Genomic DNA, 16,679 nt, shown 5'->3' with positions numbered 1-16,679 from the left:
ACACTCTGAACAATAAAATTATAAATTAGGATATAAATATTTAGTATGGAAAAATGCATATAGCTTGCTAGCAACTAAAGAAATAAATTTTAAAAGTGACTTCTAGACACCGTTAAAACTGTATTAAACTAAAATACTGGTTTACAAAAAAAGCTGGCAAAATACAGATATACTTTAATAATATTAATGGCATTGTGTAAGCCCAGTTTTGTAGAAAGCAACATGACATCTATACAAACAGGAGAAACTATTTTTTGAGCATTTAACATGTGCTAGGCAGGGTTCCAGAAACTTTATCTTAACATATATAATCTTAAATTCTAATAATAAATAAATATTTAAAAGTTCCTTTATTTTACAGATAAGGAAGCCAAGACTTTTTAAAAAATAAGTAAACAGGGCTTCCCTGGTGGTTCAATGGCTAAGACTGAGCTCCCAAGGCAGAGGCCCGGTTCAAGCCCTGGTCAGGGAACTAGATCCCACTTGCCGCAACTAGGAGTTTGCATGCCACAACAAAAAGATCCCACATGTCGCAATGGAGACCCAGCGTGGCCAAAGAAATAAGTATCTTGATAAATAAACCTGTAGGAGACTAAGGCAAGGTGTTTCTTCACTGAAAAACAAGGCCCAGAATGTTCCCTCACCCCAAAATACTCTATATACAAACACAGTCCTCCACAAATTAACACCTACATATCACTTAAACCTCAGCAACAATTTCACTTCCTCAAGAAAGGTCTTTGACTACTGAACCATCCACTCACCAACCCACCTAGATCTGTTCCCCTTCTTATACTTGCTCTTTCAACCTACAGGTTTGTAACTACACATTTATCTGAGTGTTTATTTGAACTAAAATGTGTCTCATCAATGCCTGAGGGCAGGGATCATATCCAACTGTACACCACTGTATGACCAGCACTGTAACACAGAGCTGGGCACTTAGTTGTTGCTCAGTCACTAAGTCAATTCTGACTGTTTGTGACCCCATGGACTGCAGCATGCCAGGTTCCTTTGTCCTCCACTATCTCCCAGAGTTTGCTCAAATTCATGTCCATTGAATCAGTGATACTACATAACCATCTCATCCTCTGCCACCCACTTCTCCTTTTGCCTTCAATCTAGTAGGCACTGAATGCTAACCTACATTCAAAAATTTACTTAACCCAAAATACAATCTACAGTCCTCAAATCAAAACCATGAGCACCTTTCAGGTACAAAATACTTCAATATAGCTATAATCATTCTTGTGTGACACAGCTGACAAATTCCCTTGTATTTACCCTCTGACCCAGCAATTCCACTTGTGAGAATTATCTTACAGGAAAAATTCTCACATGTGAAATGGTATTCATACAAGTTTAATCACTGTGACACTATCTGTAACAGCAAAAAGATTGGAAACAACCTACATGTCCATCAGGTAAAAAATTAGATATATAACTAATGATACATCAAACAACAGAATACTAGAACACTCAGTATGTTCCAAAGGGGTCAGGAATTTCTGTCTGGTTTGTTGAACCCCTAGAGCCCTAGAATATACAATAGTACTGTCAGCACATAATGGACAACTCAGTGTTGGCTGAATGAATTAATGAAAACTCTACAACCAGAAAAAAAAGAGAAAAAAAGAAGGCACTTTATGTACTGATATAGAATAACCTCCGATACACTAAAACATGAAAATAGCAATGTAGAAAAGAGTGCACACAGTATGCACTCTGGAAGAATATATAAGGTAACAATGACTGTGGGCGACAATCATATTATTTTCTTTTGTACCTTTAAAATTGTGAATTAGAATATTCTCCATTCACAGTAATACCTTTGGTATTAAACATATGGACCAAAACACTAGAAATAAGATTCCTTCTTGCTTACAAAAATAATCTAGCTTTTCATGTTAGATGCTATAGGTACTAAATTTAAAATATTTTTATATTTTGATGGGTTTTGAAAACTATAAAATATACATACAAGATTATTACTATCATTCACAAACATTACCTCGTTTGGTCCGTCCAATAACACTGAGAAACAGGCTGCTTCTACCCCTGTTTTATGGAGAAGAAAACAGGCTAAAAGGAGATAAATCGCTTGACCAAGTGATACAGCTAGTAAGCTGTGGGCTCCAAACACAAACCCATTCATATAATTATTCAGTATGTAAAAGTAGACCTGGGTTGCTGCCTTTTAAGAGCTTACAGTTTGGAGAAAACGGCATCCATCAAATCAACTGACTCCAAAAATATTATGATTATAAACTGTGATAAGTGGTACACAAAGAAAGTTATTCAGGTCTTTTATCTCCATTCTGTTTCTGCCTCTGTACCATCATGCACATTTCTTCAAATACAAAACTGCTTATTCCTCATCTGCCTTTCACTAGACTATCTGAATTTGCTAGACAAAGTTTATTTTAAAACAAACTAGAAGGGAGATGGAAAAAAGGTACAAGTCAAGATTACTAGAACTATTTTGATATATCAAAGGAGCCTGCATCTTTAGGACAGTGAAACAATTTAAAAGGTTATCTTTAAATTTCTCCTAACTTTAAGCAAATGCCAGATGAATTTTCCTTACCCATTCTCCAAACAACAGGTTGATCAGACATTGGGAGAGAAAAGTAACTTTCCCATCCATCAAGCTCCTGCTTCACTATTAATTTAAAATTGTATATCTTTTATCTTCCTAGTATATAATCAAAATCATTTCCCAAAATAACTTAAAACTTTTTCAAAAATCATATATTTCAAGGTAGTCTTCAAGACTAAATCAAATCAATCTTGTTATATAATTAAATAGCATAGTTTTTAATGATACCACTTTATAAATATTTTTCAAAAACATTTAAAGTCTTAACTTTAAGAAAAAGATGGCCTAGAGCAGCATTTATTAAATCAGCCAGAAACCATATGAGCCTGGTTTTCAGAACTATAATTAGTACGTAGAAAAGAAGAAATTTTAAAAATATGTATTTAGAGCATGAATGCCAAACAGGATACCTATAAAGTTGCTCAAATTATAAGAAACATTAAGTGAAAATTCAGGGACTGGATAATCCAAAGCAGGTCAACAAAGAATCATAAACACACACACAAAAATCATACAAATCTGTGCTTAACGAGAAGTGGAAGCTGATCTATATCAGCTCATTTTAAAAGATGCTTCCTGGGACTTCCCTGGTCATCCAGTGGTTAAGACTCTATGCTCCCAATTTAAGGGAGCACAGGTTAGATTCTTGGCCAGGGAACTAAGGTCCTGCATGCAGCCTGGTGCCACAAAAATAAATAAATAAAAGATGCTTCCTTACATACATGCCCCAAAGCAAATGGATTAGACTTCCATTTTTAACAGTCTGGCAAGGCATTAACTTGTCATATGTAATTTTCACTGTGACAGAGCTTAGATCTAACAGCATACAGAGTTATTTCCTTAACCATTCAAAATAGACAAAGGTTTGGTTCACTACTGTACAGCGCAGGGAGCTCAGCTTGGTGCTCTGTGGTGACCTAGATGGGTGGGATAGGTGTGTGTGGAGACTGGTGGGGGCGGAGGGGGGCAGGTTCCAAGAGGACATATGTATACATACAGTTGCTTTCCCTTTGTTGTATAGCAAAAACCAGCACAATATTGTAAGGCCACTATACCCCAATAAAAAACAAAAAACACCTGAATTCCTACACTAAAAAAAAAAAAAAAATCACTCAGTAAAAGCCAAAGTTCTTACAATGTTCTGTAAGGCCCTGCTCATAATACCTAACACTTTCTAACAAACTGTATGACTTATTTGCCATGTTGCCTATTGCCTACCTCCCCAACTAGAATGTTAGTTCAGCAAAGAGAAAAATTTTGTTTTGTTTCTGCCTGGTACATAGTAAGTATTCAATAAAGATTTTTTGAATGAATGGGAAAAAAATGGAGGCTTGGTTCAAAGAGCTTTTGAAGATTACAAAGGATAAAAGCAAGAGAGATAAATACTTTACCATTATGCCAGTCTGTACCTTCTGAAACATACCTGCTCAACGTTAATATTGTTAATTCATCTTTACGTATTTTTCAAAAATCTGACCACTCTAAGGCATGTGACACTCCTGACTACCTTTTCCTTAAAATTCTTCTTGGTTGCTTGTCACACTCTACCCTCATTTTCTTCCTATTCTGTCTAATCCTTCTCAGGCTGCACTTTTCTCAACTCCACATTTAAACATATGTTCTCCGGAACTTTGTTCCATCTCAATCTCTGTTATCTTTCAATTTATATACCTCCTCCAGTGGCTTCATCCATACTCATAGCTTTAGTTCCATGTATTCTAGATCTTTGTACATACACTTAACTACTGGACAATCATCACATCTTACACAGTCTCCTTAAAATGTCAGGAACCTTTTCTCTCCAGTCCCTCTACTGTTACCTTGGTTCAAGTTCTAGTCATTTCTCTCTCTGACAGAGCAATGAATGATCTCTTCACTAATTCCACCAGTACCAAGGCTAGACCAGGCTAGTAACTATAAGTATTCTAAAATTTAAATGTGACCATACTGCTCCCCTGACAAAATTATTCAGTAGATCTTTATGGCTTTCAGCAAGAAGTTCAAATTGGCTTACACAGTAAATTCCTGCCAACATCTCTAAGCTCCATCTCACTACTCTCATCTTTGGCTCCAGCCAAACTTTATAACCTGGAAACAGTCATCCCTGATAACCCCTCCCCGTGCTGTACACCTAGTCAGGGTATTCCCCAACAAACCTTGAATACCAATTCTGACCTAAACTATTACTTCATCCAGGAACTCTCTCCTCTAATCACAAGTTAATTTAGCTACCTGCTTTTAAAGCTCACATGAATTTTCCTCAATTTCTTCCATACCAATCATATTCAGATACAGATCTTCTCCATTAAACTGTGAACATTCTCCAAAGAAAGAGCACTTCGTATTCTCTGTACCTGACACCGAGAAGGCATCCAACAACAGCTGTTTGAAGCAATGTTACTCTTGCGTTAGTCACTCAGTCATGTCTGACTCTTTTGAGACCCCACGGACTATAGCTTGCCAGGCTCCTCTGTTCATGGAATTCACCAGGCAAGAATACTGGAGTGGGTAGCCATTCCCTTCCCCAGGGGATCTTCCCAACCCAGGGATGGAACCCCGGTCTCCTGCATTTCAGGCGGATTCTTTACCTTCTGAGCCACCGGGGAATGAATGAGGATTAAATGGGGATCTATTTTTTTGGTAAAGTTATTCCAGTGATAATGAATCTGCTCCTTTTACCAGAACGGGCAAATCCTTCACTGCTGTTGAAATGGCACAGGGACCCAAAGCTCTCATCACCTCATCTCTCACTGCTACTGCTACTGCTGTCACCTCAGTCGTGTCCAACTCTGTGCAACCCCAGAGATGGCAGCCCACCAGGGTCCCCCGTCCCTGGGATTCTCCAGGCAAGAACACTGGAGTGGGTTGCCATTTCCTTCCCCAGTGCATGAAAGTGAAAAGTAAAAGTGAAGTCGCTCAGTCGTGTCCAACTCCTAGCAACCCCATGGACTGCAGCCTACCAGGCTCCTCCGTCCATGGGATTTTCCAGGCAAGAGTACTGGAGTGGGGTGCTGTTGCCTCTCTGCATCTCTCACTACTCACGAACAAAAAATTTCTTCTGTAGCTAAATATAAATTTGTTTGAGGCCCAGGTTTGTTCTCTGTGAAAGGGGAAGAGCAAATGACATTCTAAACTAGGTTTTTACAATATAATTTTATTTCCCCACTAAACTCCTAATAATACCCGGTTCTACCATCATCACCCTTTCCAAAGAAAATGTTTTCTCCTTCCACCTTAACTTATTGTTTAGTCAAAACCTTAGAGCAACTGTGTATGTGTTTGACGGAGGACAGTGTGGGTAAAGGAGGGGATGGAGGGTGAGGAGAACGTGTCCATTTCTCTTACCAAAATCTAGTCCCTATTTATTTCCACATCCCAGCCCAAAGAAGATGATTTGAGAAAAACCCTCAACAAATCATCTCCACACTCATTTCCACAGCCTTGAGGTGAAGCCAAACTACAGTCTGATTTAACAAAATGTCTCACAAGGGAAGTGAACCAGAGCAAATTGCATGGAATTTTGAGGGGAACTAGAGATTACCATGAGCTCCAGGAGGTCAATGACCCAATGAGTACTAGAAATGATTCTGTCCAAAAAAGACCTATACTTCCTTACTTTGCCCTCCTTCCCTCCCTTTCTTCTATCCACTGCCAGCCCAAGCGCATGCAAGGAACCAAGTTAAAATAAACACTTGTAGATTAAAAGCCAAAAGGCATACACTGTGCCCTAAACATCTCAAGATATTCTTTTAACTACCTGCATTTGTTGCACCAAATAATAAAGGAATAAAGACTGTCATTCATCTCCTATAAGCGGAAAAACTGTAACTAGTGTAACTTCTATCAAGAAAAGTCACATATTCTTGGGCTCATACAAGCACTACAGAAGAGGAGTAAGGAAGACAACAGATTTGGAATCGGAGTGAGAAGAGTGAGTATCAAGAAACAGCTGTAAGGAAATTTAAGACTAACCCCAAATTCAACAACCCATTCTTCACAAAATTATAGAACCCAGCGGAAAGAGAAATCGATTTAGAAAATGGTTCGATTCCTTTCAGCAATTTGCAAGCACACAGAACTTTCAAGACTGGGTGTATTTTTTTCAAAACGAGATTTCCAAGCCTCACCTGCCAGAAATTCTTTTCTAAGTTTGGAATGGAGCCTAAGAATTGGTGTGTTTATTTAAAATGTTCCCCCAGAGACCCCGATCGGCAGTCAGGTTTGTCAGAAGTGTTATATACCTTTACAAGAAGGGCTCCTTCTAATTTTTACTGACATCCTAGTAGCCTCTATTAATTACCGAAGTGTTTCCTTTAAATATGTCAAATCGAACAGCACCAAGCCACCTCAATCAACCCCTGGCCCTCCCTACGGTTACAGCCTTCATTTCACTTCATTCCTCACAAGGGCCGTCTTTCTCATTTCCATCGTTGTAGCAATCAAGTAATGAGCAGAATGGTAAAACAAAGGGAAACTATCACTTCAATACCCGGAAATCCTGTCAGTTCTAACATATGAGGGAAGCCAATCCATTCTAGAGCATTCCAACCTGCACTGAATTTAGAACCGATTAAAACACTCTCAAGGGTGGTCTGTGAAGCGGGACTGAAAGGTTAAGTTAGACAAGAGCTCTAAATCTGGAAACGATGGGCGGCCAAGGTCCTGAAAGGAAAAGGGAGACCTGAGAGCCGGGGTTGGGGGTGGGGTCGCGGAGCGCGGCGAGCGGGCACCTCAGGCCGGTTTTGACACTCGACACCCCAGCCTTCATTCGGGTTGCTAGGAAACAAAAAAGGCTCCACGTTCTCTGCAGCTCCTCCCGGACCCTCAGCAGAGAGCAGGGGCCTCGAGGAGAGAGGACGCCATGGGGACTGGCCTGGGCACTGCCCCGGGGGCGCGACGACGAGGGGGGGCCGGGCGCAGCGAGCGGGCCGCGAGTTCGGAAGCAGGGCGGCCCGGCCTCCGACTGACCGGAATGGGCCCTCAGCGCCGAGCTGAGGAGAGGGGAGGCCGCGGCGGGCTCGGCTCCCACCAGGCCGCGTCCCAGGGCCCAGGGCGGGGAGCGGGGCCTAAACCACCACCCGGCTCCGCGCGGGGGAGGGGGCGTCTACTCACACGTGCTGACAGGCCGCAGTCCGCACGGGCGTCTTGAGCACCTCCTGACAGACGGGGCAGTAGAAATCATCTTCGGTGTAGGACGTGGCCGCTGAGAGCTCCTCGGCCATGGTGGGGACGAAGGATGAAGGCGATGGCGGCGGTAGCGGCCGAGGTGGCGGTGGCGGCCAGGGGCCCTACTCCCTGCGCGAACCCGAAGGGGGCGGGGAATCGCGTCAGGAAGCCGCTCGCGCCAGGAAGCAGGAGGGGCCCCGGGGGGCGGGGCCCGGGAGGGGCGGGGCCGAGCGCGGAGACGCTACGGCCGCACGCGCCGGGCGAGGGTCGTGCCCTGGGCCGCTGCTCCCACAGGGGCAGGACGGGAAGGCGGTGCCTAGCGGGAGGCGGCGGCCGAGAGCCCGACGATTGGCTTCACGGTCGCTTCCGCTCGAACCGGCAGCCTCCCCTCTCACCTGGGAAGGGCGTTCTTAGCCCTTCCCCCCCCAGGGCCACACCCTCACCTGGTTCCGCAGGGCTCCGCGACCCCGCCCTCAGCCCTCTGGGGCGCTTCTAGCCTCGCTTTCCCCCGGCTTTTAGGCTCCTTTCTCCCACTCGCTCCCCGAAACCCCCCTCCCACCCGCGCGGCAGTCGTCTCCGGGCGGCAACCTACCCAGTACCTCGGCTCCCCGCCCGACACCGCCCGACCCCGCCCTGTACCCGCCTCACGCCCCGCCCCCCGCACTCAGCTAGCGTAGACTCTCACTTAGGAGCCCCAGAGCCCCGAGGCTAGTGAACCCGCTTCCTCGGCTAGTGTTCGTAGAGAATCCCGGCGCCGTAGTCGGGCTTTTTGTCCAGCCTTTGCCGCCTTCGCAGCCGAGGCCGGGAGGGAAGAGGCGGGCGGAATACGTGGTGCACATCGACCCGAAACGGGGCCGACTCCGAGGCTCATGGTGCACCGGGATACCGCCGCCCTCTCCAGCTGCTCTCCCGGGTCATCGCTCTGCCCGAGCGGGCGGCGAGCCTGGGATGGAGGAGAGGCGGTAACGCGGCCTCCATAGCAACCGGCGCTTGTAGCCCGCAGCAGCTTGTGACATCACTAGCTGGGTGCTCACCTGTACCCCTCAGCCTCTCTCCAGCAAGGATCCCATCTCTCAGAACTCCTATCAAATATATTGGTGTTTTCAGGAATTTTTCCATTAAAAAAAAAATAGCCTTGCCTAATAGTGTTAAAGATTTGGTCCTTGTCAGAATGTTTTGATCTTGCCAAGGTATGTTCTGTAATAATCCGTTATGGGATTTTAATCCTTTGGAGAAAAAAATTATAGATAAGCCTCCTTAAGAGGCTTTAGACCTCATCTTTAGACCTTAACACAGTGAGTTACAGTCACAAATACAGTTTTTCACCAACACCATTGTTTTGTTGTTTGATAGCTTCGAAGAAAAATGAGGGGGAAGCATGGATCTAGGCATTTTACCGTAATCAACTAAATGTTTTTTTAAATGAGTCCTTAATTCCAAGATATATCCACACGATAAGTGAATAAGATGAGGTCACAATTACATGAACAGAGCTAAAGAAATATAGAACATCATAAAGCATCCTCGATTCACTTGAGGAAAGAAAAAGTTTCATTACCATGCTTTGTTAAAGCTTTCCACTATGGATAAATGAATCAACTAGGAGCCATTGAAAGGACTTAGTTAATTCAGTTCTGTCATTTATTGTCTACATTGTTCTTGGCACTGTGATAAACGTCATGCAGGTGTCATCAACTTTTTAAAAATAGTTATTTGTCCTGGGCCTTAGTTGTGGCACTTGAGGTTTTGGATCTTCATCTGGGCATGTTGTTGTTCAGTTGCCCAGTTGTGTCCAACTCTTCGCAGCCCCATGGACTGCACCGAGCAAGCCAGGCCTCCCTGTGCCTCCCCATCTCCCAAGTTCATGTCCATTGCATCGATGACACCATCCAGACATCTCATCCTCTGACACCCTTGTCTCCTGCCTTCAGTCTTTCCCAGGATCAGGGTCTTTTCCAATGAGTCCGGTGTTTGCGTCAGATGACCAAAGTATTGGAGCTTCAGTTTCAGCATGAGTCCTTCCAGTGAATATTTAGGGTTGACTGGTTTGATCCCCTTGCTGTACAAGGAACTCTCAAGAGTCTTCTCCAGCATCACAGTTTAAAATCAACAATTCTCAGCACTCTGCCTTCTTTACGGGCCAGCTCTCACAACCGTAAATGACTGCTGGAAGACCATAGCCATAACTATATAGACCTTTGTCAGCATGGTTATCAGAGGTTCTTTAGTTCTTCTTCACTTCCTGCCATTAGAGTGGTATCATCTGGGCGTGGGGGATCTAGTTCCCTGGAGCTTCCCAGGTGATGCTAGTGGTAAAGAACTTGCCTCCCAGTGCAGGAGACATAAAAGACATGCGTTGGATCCCTGGGTCAGGAAGATCCCCTAGAGGAAGGCATGGCAATCCACTGATCAGGGATCAAACCTTGCCTCCTTGCAATGAGTCCAGGTGGTCCAGTCTTAGCCACTGGACCACTGGGGAAGTTAGAGGTATCATGAACTTTGCTCTCAATTCGTTTATACTCTTGGTTGTCTATCAAAATGATAGGACAAAAAAATGATATTTTCCAAAGTATCAATATTAAATTTTTCATTAACAGTGACTATGATGCAGAAGATGAATGATTGGATTTGTACAGACTTGAAATGGGTCTTAATGTACATTTTAAAACAACAATTCCTAGAATAATACTGAGTTATTTGTCCAGTAAACAGTGAATTCCCTCCACCACCAATCTACAGTGTTTGGCATTATTTTCTTCCTTTCATAAACAGCAAAAACAGTAGAAGTGGAAGAAGACAGGCTAATTTTAGCTTCAGATTTATTTCTTCAGAGGAGGAAAAGCACCTGATGGGAGAGATACCTAATAGCAATAGTCCCTAAGTGCTTTTTAAATTCTCTCATAAAATGGTTCTTGGTTCCAAATTTCACATTTTTGATACTATATTCCCAATCATACTTTAATTACTTTGATCACTTTAGGGAGTAAAATGCATTTTCTACTTAGTAGAATGTTTCCCTTTACTCATTAAGAAGTGTTAATTAGAATTAATTTTGTGACTTTTATTTCATTCTTTCTCAGTAATGGCACCCTTCCTCAATGCACTAATCCAAACACGTTTGTATTACTTTTCATATACTCTATGACTCAGGTAAGTCATTTGGCTTACATATATGTATATAGTTGGCCATATGTGGCAATCCATCAAAAGTGTGGGTATAAGGAAAACGTAGTCGTCTTTTGAGAGTTGAGCTTAGGAAAATAAACCATAAATGCCAACAGACATAACCTGTCTTGGCAGCTTTTTATATGAAAAGCTATTTGATATTTTTATGGCATTTTCACAGATTTACTCAAGATCCATTCAGCTGTGTAAATAAAATGTCCTCAGATTTGGGGAACAGTAGGGGGAAAACTCTAAATGTTAGACCAATTTATAAACTTAGTCTGTTGAAATAATTTAAACATTTCCTCTAAGTTTAGGTTAAAACACTCAGTCTCTTAATAGTCCATCGCTCTCAGTCGGCTATCCTCAAAATGACAAGTGGGAGGATAAAAAGAAAGACAAAGGGTAGTTGACACGAACTTGAGACACTAGTCTGGAATCTTGGTCCTAAGATCTACAAAGTCTCCTTAAATTCTCACTGGACTTTTCTACAGAGAGGATAATTTTGACTGTTCTCTGAGATGCAGGTCTTGGGCATTCTGTTGCTGGTAACGTGCTGGTGAGGGCTACTCTGGCCTGTCCTAGCTGGGTCATGGCCCTGCCCCGTGCCCTTTTTGAATCCATCTCACCAATACTGTAGAACCTTCTAGATCTCTGCCACTGTCATCTTCTGGTTTCTTGATCCTCAATGCAGCAGGTCCCTCATGTTCTCAAGACAACTATACTCCAATGTATCTCCGGGGTCCCTCCCCTCTGTCTCTGGGAGGAAGACTCATTGTATGTCATTGGATTTGCCTGAAGTGCTGACCCATAGGTTGGTTCTGCCCAGCCTATGAGGCAATGTGCTTTCAGCTCCCCAACCCTCAGCTCTCCTCTCAACTTATCTAACACATCTTTCTTCTCTCTTTTCCAACTATAATTCTGTCAATGAAAATCAATCAAAGAACAAAATGGAAACTTTTATTCAAGCTAAATTTGAGAATTATAACCTGGGAACAGCTTCTCGGAAAGCCTTGAGATATACAATTGACTATTAACTCAGCCATAAACAAGGAACGAAAATTGGGTCATTTGGACCTAGAGTCTGTCATACAGAGTGAAGTAAGTCAGAAAAAGAAAAGCAAATTTCGTATATTAATTCATGTATGTGGAATCTAGAAAAATGGTAATGTTGAATATCGTTCCAGGGCAGGAATCGAGATGCAGACGCAGAGAACCAACATGTGGACATGGCAGGGGAGGTAGGGGGAGGGTGGGATGAATTGGGAGATTAGATTTGACTTAAATGCACTACCATGGACTTCCCAGGTGGCTCAGTGGTAAAGAATCCACCTGCCAATGCAGTAGACACAGGTTGGATCCCTAGGTCCAAAGATTCCCGTGGAAGAGGAAATGGAAACCCACTCCACTATTCTTGCCAGGAAAATTCCATGGACAGAGGAGCCTGCTGGGCTATAGTCTATAGGATCGCAAAGAGTCAGACGTGACTGAGCAACTGAGCACACACACGAATACACTGTGCTGTGCTGTGCTGAGTCACTCAGTCACGTCTGACTCTTTGCAACCCCATGGACTGCAGCCCGCCAGGTTCCTGTCCATGGGGATTCTCCAGGCATGCCCTCCTTCAGGGGAATCTTCTCAACCCAGGGATCAAACCCAGGTCTCCTGCAAAGCAGGCAGATTCTTTACCGTCTGAGCCATCAGGGAAAGCCAGCAAGTACACTACCAGGTGTAGAATAGCTAGCTAGTGGGAACTTGCCATATCACACAGGGAGCTCAGCTCGGTGCTCTGTGATCCCCTACGGGGTGGGATGGAGGGGCTGGAGGTGGGAGAGGGAGGAGATATACATATGCATATAGCTAATTCACTTTGTTGTACAGCAGAAACTAGTGTGACATTGTAAAGCAATTATACCTCAATAAAAATAAACAAATTAGTAAAGAAAATAAAGAAAGCTCTGAGAACTGTTCCACCTGCTAGGAATTAAGGCACAGTTATATGAGTTTTCTGAGACAGAGGACAGTACATCAAATGAAGTGATATTGACATTTTACATAACTCAGACCTAAGCATCCTGGTGGTGGGTCATGTGAGCCCTTACAAGATCAAGGAGGAATGTTATCTTTTAAGGAGTTGTCTTGATAATGCTAGGAGAATGTTGCTTTTTATGGTTGAACAAGTGTTTCCTGCTAATGGGGGAGCTTTTGTTGATGCATGATGTGAATACACAATGCACAGTGGGAGGAGAGAGGAGGCCAAAGGGCAAAGAAAATTTTTTATGTTTAAATTTTTGTCTTGCCAAAAAATATGAATTATATTTCACAATCCCCTGGACTGGAAAGAAAGGACCTTTCCCTTTGCCATTTATGGCTGATGGGCTGTCTAGGGTGCTCCCATATGTAAAGCTCTTCAGTCAAGTCTGCTAGGCCAGGTAATTAACATACTAAAGGGGGAAACAAATACATTTAGAAAATTAAATTCTCTCTTGATAAAACCTAGCTTTGTGTTATTACAAAATCTTCAAAGCTCATTTTGTGGTAAAAGTAATTGCCTTGGAAGAGGTGAGTGGGGAAGCTGGGAGACAGAATAGGAGGGAGGCTCACTTTTCGCCATCTACCCTTCAGTATCTATTTAAATTGGTATCATGTGGAGTCATGATGTTCAGCTGACTGGCACCAGGGCAGCTCTGCGAGTCCTTTCCAGCCTGGCCCATTCTGACTGGTCACTAGTCTGTCCTGAAGGGCCATTTGATTCCAGCTGTTAAATGTTATCAATATTACTCCTGACAATGTACATAAATAACCTATTCACTGAAGGCGTATACTTTTTTTGAGCATTTTTTTTTAAGTAAAGTTCTTTTCATTCCTGTTGAATTAATACTAATCAGCGGTGGCCACACGACTAGAAAAGGTTAGTTTTCATTCCAATCCCAAAGAGAGGCAATGCCAAAGAATGTTCAGACTACCGCACAATTGCACTCATCTCACACGCTAGCAAAGTAAAGATCAAAATTCTCCAAGCCAAGCTTCAACAGTATGTGAACTGTCAACTTCCAGATGTTCAAGCTGGATTTAGAAAACACAGGGGAACCAGAGATCAAATTGCCAACACCTACTGGATCATCGCAAAAGCAAGAGAGTTCCAGAAAAACATCTACTTCTGCCTTATTCACTACACCAAAGCCTTTGACTGTGTGGATCACAACAAACTGTAAAAAATTCTTCAAGAGATGGGAATACCAGACCACCTTACCTGCCTTGAGAAATCTGTATGCAGGCAGGTCAAGAAGCAACAGTTAGAACTAGACATGGAACAACAGACTGGTTCCAAATTGGGAAAGGAGTACATCAAGGCTGTATATTGTCACCCTACTTATTTAGCTTATATGCAGAGTACATTATGCGAAATGCAAGACTGGGTGAAGCACAAGCTGGAAGCAAGATTTCGGAAGAAATATCAATAACCTCAGATATGCAGATGACACCACCCTTATGGCAGAAGGCAAAGAAGAACTGAAAGGCCTCTTGATGAAAGTGAAAGAGGAGAGTGAAAAAGTTGGCTTAAAACTCAACATTCAGAAAATGAAGATCATGGTAATCGGTCCTATCATTTCATGGCAAATAGATGGGGAAACAATGGAAACAGTGAGAGACTTTTTTTTTTTTTTTGGCTCCAAAATCCCTGCAGATGGTGACTGCAGCCATGAAATTAAAAGATGCTTGCTCCTTGGAAGAAAAGCTATCAGCAACCTAGACAGTGTATTAAAAAGCAGAGACATTACTTTGCTGACAAAGATCAGTTTATTCAAAGCTATGGTTTTTCCAGTAGTCATGTATGGATGTGAGTTGGACTATAAAGAAAGCTGAGGCCAAAGAATTGATGCTTTTGAACTGTGGTGTTGGAAAAGACTCTTGAGAGTCCCTTGGACTGAAAGGAGATCTAACCAGTTAAACCTAAAGGAAATCAGTCCTGAATATTCATTGGAAGAACTGATGCTGAAGCTGAAATTCCAATACTTTGGCCACCTGATGCAAAGAACAGACTCATTGGGTAAGACCGTGATACTGCGAAAGATTGAAGGCAGGAGGAGAAGGGGCCGTCAGAGGATGAGAAGGTTGGATGGCACCACTGACTCGACGGACATGAGTCTGAGCAAGCTTCAGGAGTTAGTGATGGACAGGGAAGCCTGGCATGCTGCAGTCCATGGGGTCACAAAGAGTCGGACACAACTGAGTGACTGAACTGAATTAATACTTATTACCTCTTTTTCCCACTTCACCACAACATTTGCACACGCATGTGCACTCATTCATGCATGCATGCATGCGTGTGTGCACACACACACACACACACACACACACACAAAAGGATGCCTCAGGCTGGGGTATCAGATTCAGGGGTACTGGCAGCAGCAGTCCTGGAAGATGCCCCCTAGCATAAGTCCTCCAAATTTACCTGTTTAGTCTACCACAGTTTGAGACAGTTAAGTTTCAACTCCTTCATAAATGCCGTTATAAATATGCATTTCCATGCTATTTACCTGAATTTAACTTCATATCAGCAGTGTTTCTATACACTATTATGTGTGTGTGTGTACTTAGTCGCCCAGTTGTGTCTGACTCTTTGCAATCCCATGGATTATAGCCCGCCAGGCCCCTCTATCCATAGGGATTGTCCAGGCAAGAATACTGGAGTGGATAGCCATTCCCTTCTCCAAGGATCTTCCCAACCCAGGGACTGAACCCAGGTTTCTCACATTGCAGGCAGATTCTTTACCATCTGAGTCACCAGGGAAGCCCATACACCTCAACCCCCTTTCATGAATACACCTGTACCCTTAGCTTAAAACATCCCCAGTTTAGCTGTTTAGAGGGACACTACTATGGGAAAGATCTCCTGTGTTCTCCCTACTCGCTGCAAATAATTAACTCTTTCTTCTTCCCATCTTTGGCTTGGTTGTGTCTATTGGCTCAGTACCCACCAAGAGGTGAACTCAGTTTTCAGATAACATGAATGAATCTTGATTTCATATTCTTGAAGTGTGACAGTCACAAGCTGGGACTACACACACAATCAACTGTAATATGAAGGCTACAGAGCTGTCATTTCTAATAATAGTCCTATTAGTAGCCCCATTGGGCCTATATATATTGTGAAATAAAACCTCCATGTTGCAACTGATTAATATAGAGGTATGTACAGGCCCAACTTGTGACTGTCACACTTTCAAGAATATGGAATTGAGATCCCTATATTCTAGTCACTCTCCATTAAGTGCATTCACGTTATCTGAAAACTGAGTTCATCTCTTGGTGGGTATTGAGCCAAAAGACACGATCAAGCCAAAAATGGGGAGGAGAAAGAGTTTATTAGTGTCAGCAAGTAGGGAGAACACAGGGGATCCTTCCCATCCTAGTGGCCCTCTAAACAGCCAAACTGGGGAAGTTTTAAGCTAAAGGTACATGCATATTCATGAATGTTGAGGCCTGATAGAGACCATGACTAAAATAGGCTGGAGCAAGCATCCCGGAAACAGCTGAGACACTGCCCAGGCGCGATCAAAATTAATTACCCCAGATGGGAGGACTCAGCCTGTCAGCATGCTCCCCGTAGCCCGGTCTGTGCCAATCCGGACGAGGATAGATATCTCCTAAGAAAGCCCGTGCACGCGAAAATCTAGCCAATTAGTAGATGCAAAGAAACCCTTGTAATCAATCCAACCTTGCCAATTCCCTGTCTTTGTCCTAA

General features: G+C 43.1%; 1 protein-coding gene across 2 annotated transcripts in view; it reads right to left on the bottom strand.

Moving 5' to 3' along the window:
- Positions 1-7,925, bottom strand: part of RNF138 (ring finger protein 138) — a 40,835-nt gene extending 32,910 nt beyond the window's left edge. Inside the window, exon 1 of one of the 2 annotated variants that reach the window (XM_040264803.1) lies at positions 7,712-7,925. In XM_040264803.1, coding sequence (XP_040120737.1) covers positions 7,712-7,821 — 110 coding nt within the window. In that variant the 5' untranslated portion in view covers positions 7,822-7,925. The remainder of the gene's footprint in view (positions 1-7,711) is intronic. The other variant, XM_040264802.1, reaches the window with a different exon arrangement.
- Positions 7,926-16,679: the final 8,754 nt, after the last annotated feature.

This window comes from Oryx dammah, unplaced genomic scaffold, assembly GCF_014754425.2.
Source record: "Oryx dammah isolate SB20612 unplaced genomic scaffold, SCBI_Odam_1.1 HiC_scaffold_22, whole genome shotgun sequence".
NCBI lineage: Eukaryota > Metazoa > Chordata > Mammalia > Artiodactyla > Bovidae > Oryx > Oryx dammah.
This window is presented reverse-complemented; position numbering and strand designations above follow the sequence as displayed.